We start from the raw sequence: 5525 nt of genomic DNA, 5'->3' as shown, positions 1-5525 counted from the left end.
AGCTCTGATTTCAAGTTAGTTCCTAGACTTTCCAGAATAGGGAGGGGCGACCATATTTATTACCTGGTTAAGTGTAGAGGAATGTCAAAAGCATAGCCTCAGGACAGGAACCTCCCTGACTCAAAGTGAATCAGACCTTTTGTTTTAGGAACTAATGCAGCAGATGCACAGAATACCTATTGCTGGATGAGTGAAAGCATTTTGTGTTAGAAGGTTTAAGTGAGGAAGAGAAAGGGAGGGGGCAATTATGATGAGAAATTTCTGCGTTATTCACCCAAACTTATGAGGTAATCACGAATCCCGCTTCTCTTACAAATGTTGGCACGCAAATCAAAGCTGATGACCAACCTTTAGGTGGAAGTCACACCCACTTCCACCAGTATAAAGAATGGAATAGAAAGTCTGAGTTTCATGCACTGATCTATAACATCACAGGTAGCACTTAGACAGGCTTTGCAATTACATCATGTCATCATCCTACAGTATCAGGCAGACCTCTACAGGATCTTCAAGTGGCCTAGGATTCAGTGGCATTGGTGGTGGCTCAAGTAGGTTATCTATGGCTAGTCACAGGGCACCCAGCATCCATGGAGGCAGTGGTGGTAGAAATATCTCTATCTCAAGAGTTTCCTCAGGCTATAGTGGTCTAGGTAATAGCTTTGGTGGGTTTGGTGGTGGATTTGGTGGCCTAGCTTCTGGTGCAGGTGGTAGCTTCACATCTAGCTCTGGTTATGGCTTTGGTGGTGGACATGCTTCTGGAGAAGGTCTTCTCAATGGAGGTGAGAAGGAGACCATGCAGAATCTGAATGACCGTCTGGCCTCATACCTGGACAAGGTGCATTCCCTGGAAAAGGCAAACTCCCAGTTGGAGATTCAGATTCGAGAATGGTATGAGAAGCAAGGACCAAGTCCAGCACGTGACTACAGCCAGTATTACAAAGTTATTGAGGATCTTCGTAATAAGGTAAGAGTTGCTTTAGTGATTGTAGTAGCAGGTGCTTTCTTATATAGCTTCATATGCATCCCTGTACTGTTATTAGTTTGCATTACTGTTATTCAGAGTATAGAAGCACTACACTGACAAGTTATTCTGCTTATTATACAGAACGTTTGTAATATTTTTGGAGATGACATCACAGCAATTAGATTTTCTTTCTTTTGTTATTTCATTCCCTTCTGTAGTGTTGGAATAACTGTTATAAATTGTAGTGTATACTGTATATACACACTTATACTATATAACATACAGTATAATAATGTGGAAGTTGAAATCATTATATTTAAGCAGCATATTTAAACAGTATGTATGGTTTCCTTGACACACTTCAAGGGCAAAATTGTATGTGTAATCTATTCATATTAAAGATGGGAATATGCACTTATCACATAATATAATGTTAATAGGTCCTCACATAAAAATGCAGTGGTGATGAACAGAATGAATGATGACAAAGATTTGACAGACAGGGTCCAAAAATGTTGTAACATCATACTATTAGAATTATTATATAATGCAACAGGGACTGGGTCCTTTCATTAAAATAGGTGGGGGTCACACTAGACTTTTGCATAGATTGCACTAGTGACACCCTCATATTATTGACTAATGATGATTTGATCATGGCATGATATGAATGCATAAATGTGTTAATTTAACACATATTTCTTAATCATTTTTATTTAAGTAAAGGTGAACTTATAGATATTTTTCTAGATTATGGCAGTAAGCCTGAACACAGATATAAATCACTCCTAAAAAGCTACAGTTAGTGGCATTACTATAATGAATGTGCCCCCCTTTAAGAAAAAGTTGAATGGCCAGTCCTCCATGGTACATGCTCATTGTGAAGGTATGCCTCATCTCCCTCTTGCCTTTTGCTGCTGCCACCAGGGTCTGCACCAGTCACATCTGCCCCATTAAAAATGTCACCTCCTTTAGCATCCATAATAACTGTCTCCCCTGAGGGTGCGGCCATTTTGGGAGGGACATTTTCAATGGGGCAGGTGTGATGAAACTGTATCTGCTGGTCCAGGTAGTGGTAGCAATAGCCTCTACAGGCCCCCATTGCCTAAACACCACAGGCACCTCCAAGTCACCACAGGGTCTGCAGGGTCTATTACTACTACACTGGCTACAGTAATAACTGGGTGGTACTTATTACAGATGGAAGCACCAGGATAACACACCCATTCCTTAGGTTCTGTAGTAAATAATATGTTTGTGTTAAATATGAAATCTACTGGTAAAACTTAGTGAATACAATATTCTTTACTTAGTTTTAGCTCTTTTTCTTTCAGCTTATCTTACATGTTATTATCAGTATACTGAATAGTTGATGTTCTGAATGTAGGACATTATTTTAGAACCTTCTGCAGTCTACTACACCCATGATATGCTGTACATACCATGGCAGATAAATATACTATAAACTATACTATAAACTATAGCCAAAATATGTCTATAGTTTAATTTCTATTATTATCTGAAAGGTTTATGTCAAGTAACTTCATTGCTTATTATTGATTTTATTTTTATTTTTTCCTCCTTAGATCTTAAATGCCACTATGGACAATGCCAGCACTCTTTTGCAGATTGATAATGCCAAGCTGGCTGCTGATGACTTCAGAAGCAAGTAAGTACTTCAGCCTAATTACAATATATCAAACAGAGATGTACACAGAAGGCTAGAATTTGTTTGCTTATAATTTCTATTCATTGCAAGGCATGCCACATATAATCGGCACTGCAGCCTACATTGTCACCAGAGGAAGCCAGCATCTCTGGGGCAAAAACAGTGGTTTGGCCATGAGACCACCCATGCCCAATGAGCCCACACCCCCTTTTGCTGGCATGCACCCTTGGTGCATCATATTTCAAATAAGCTAGTAACACCTCTGCCTTTATATAACTCCCAGAATATCAATTCAGTTAAATATGTATTCTTTCAACAAGGTACGAGACTGAACTATCCCTCCGTATGAATGTTGAGGGTGACATCAATGGCCTACGCAGAGTCCTGGATGAATTGACCTTAGTTAGGTCAGACCTGGAGATCCAGATTGAGAGCTTGAAGGAAGAGTTGGCCTACCTGAAGAAAAACCATGAGGAGGTAGGACAAGTCATATTTTGTCATCCAGGTTGTTCATACAATTATGTAATGCACATCTTTATTTGGAAAATGGGCAAATGTTGAAGTCAAGAGGTGAAGAACTACAACTTATAGTTCTTATATAAATTATAAAATCATAAAACTCTTTATATTAATGTGTGTGTTTGTGTGTGAAATGTATATTCTAGAGTTTTACATTGTTTATATAGTCTAATAAGGAAAACAAATTCAGCTCAGGTTTAGACTATGGGTGACATTTAATAGGGTGAGAGAATCAGAAAGTGAGAGATTTGGTAAGAAATCTCCAGTTTTTTTAAAGCGGCAATCATTTACACTGCAGAACCAGTTTGATTTTAAAGTGTAAATGATTGCCGCTGGAGCTTTCTTACCAAATCTCTCATTTTCTGAATCTATTAAATTTCACCCAATGAATGAGTTATCATCTAATAAATTAAAATTCATAATTCATGCAGCCTGATGTGGAGCAGTTATGAAAAATAACACTAAAATGTAAAGCTTATTTGGTTGTTCTATCAAAAAACAAACAAAATGATTTGGCAATGATGTGGGTAAGGTGAAAGATGACATAATACTGTAATGCCACAGTTGTTTCAATAATGCAAGTCTGTTCTGCAGGAAATTAATGCTCTTCGAGGACAAACTGGCGGTCAGGTTAATGTGGAGATGGATGCTGCCCCAGCTGTTGACCTTAACAAGATCCTGACTGATATGAGACAGCAATATGAAGATATGGCTGACAAGAACCGCAGGGAAGTTGAAGCCTGGTACTTTAAGCAGGTATGTCAAAATAGTGTTCTTTTGGTAAGTGTGTCTGTGTTATGGTTTTGTGTAGGTTACACTCATTCACTCTATCTGTGTCATCCTAAAAGACAGAAGAACTGAGCAGAGAAGTTGCAAGTCACAGTGAACAGATCCATTCCAGCAAAACAGAAATAACTGACCTTAAACGTACCTTCCAAAGCTTAGAGATTGAGCTGCAGACACAGCTAAGTATGGTAAGGCTTCTTCTTCACATTACTTATCATCTATAACATTCAAATGTAATATTGGGCTAAAGATTACCCACTCCTTATCTGTTGCAGAAATCAGCATTGGAAGGCACTCTGGCAGAGACAGAAGGCCGGTACTGCGTCCAGCTCTCTCAGATACAGGACTTGATCAGTAGTGTGGAAGCTCAGCTGGCTGAGTTACGGTCAGATATGGAGCGACAGAGCTACGAATACAAAATCCTCATGGATGTGAAGACCCGACTGGAACAGGAAATTGCCACCTACAGACGTCTCTTGGAGGGAGAAGATGTTAAGTAAGTTATAAGATTAAATGACCACAAAAACTACTATAAAATCCAATAGTGTGCACTGTGCCTAAATAGACTCTCTGGTACTACTTACTATATACAATGATGATCTGACTTTCTTTGACCCTATTACAAAACATTGTTGTTATTATTAGGCAATTCCTAGGTCAGTGGCATAACAGGACAACAGTGTATCCTGTTCCATCCGACCCCCTAAACCCATGATATGGTGGGGATATGGGGATGTGGTCACTGGTTCTGGCAAACAGAGCTCTGCCTTCAGCATGCTAAGAATGCTTTGTGGAACTCTCCAGAGGTTGTGGGGTGTCTGTCTTTTGGATGCTCCAGATGGCTCTCCAGTAGAGCTACAAGCTGCAGTTTTCTGTTCCAGACATCCTGCAGGCCACATGTAAGACCATTGGGAAGTGGGAGTGATCCCCTCAGGGCAGTGGCACCACTCACACAACCCTAGTTATGGCCCTGACCTAGGTTTCTAGTTGATACAGAATAATGAGCAGATTTCAAAAAAGGCTTTTCCTATGTTACATTGCAACCTTTGAATAAAAATATTTATCCTTCCACTGGTTTAATTCATTTATCTATAGATACTTTATAGAGCTAAAATTGCTGCAATTACTTGGCCAGATTCATGTTTGTAAGCAACTGGGTAAAAACCATACTGCACTGCAGTTGGGGCAGATGTAACATGTGCATAGAGATTTAGGTTTCGGTGGGGTGTGTTCAAACTGAAATATGAATTGCAGTGTACAAAAATATGCACAGTGTCTTGCTTTTCTGCATTACATACAAACATGAATCAAGCCCATTTTGCAGCAATTAAACCGTAAGACATGATATGGCTGCAAACATTTAGCTGCTGCCACTATTCAATATAAACACATTGTTCTGCTTGTATACATTTGTAGATTGCTTTTTGATTACGGCAGCCACCATTTTACAGTAGTCCCATAGCAAAGGCAGTGCGGCAGATGTATGAAGCAGTGATAAGAATGGAGAAGTGTGCCATGGCAACCAATCAGTGATTAGGTATCATTTTATAGAATGCCCTTGATAAATGAACTTCAAAGAGGATTGGT

General features: G+C 39.3%; 1 protein-coding gene across 1 annotated transcript; it reads left to right on the top strand.

The window, feature by feature from the left end:
• The first annotated feature begins 586 nt into the window (after positions 1-586).
• On the top strand, positions 587-4438 carry LOC146007088 (keratin, type I cytoskeletal 17-like). The gene is made up of 7 exons (XM_083145471.1): positions 587-704; positions 765-964; positions 2551-2633; positions 2954-3110; positions 3747-3908; positions 4001-4126; positions 4214-4438. The coding sequence occupies exons 2-7, from the start codon at positions 794-796 to the stop codon at positions 4436-4438; spliced, it is 924 nt and encodes a 307-aa protein (XP_083001597.1). The 5' UTR covers positions 587-704; positions 765-793.
• Positions 4439-5525: the final 1087 nt, after the last annotated feature.

The sequence above is a fragment of the Crinia signifera genome, chromosome 6 (genome assembly GCF_055691185.1).
Source record: "Crinia signifera chromosome 6, ASM5569118v1, whole genome shotgun sequence".
NCBI lineage: Eukaryota > Metazoa > Chordata > Amphibia > Anura > Myobatrachidae > Crinia > Crinia signifera.
This window is presented reverse-complemented; position numbering and strand designations above follow the sequence as displayed.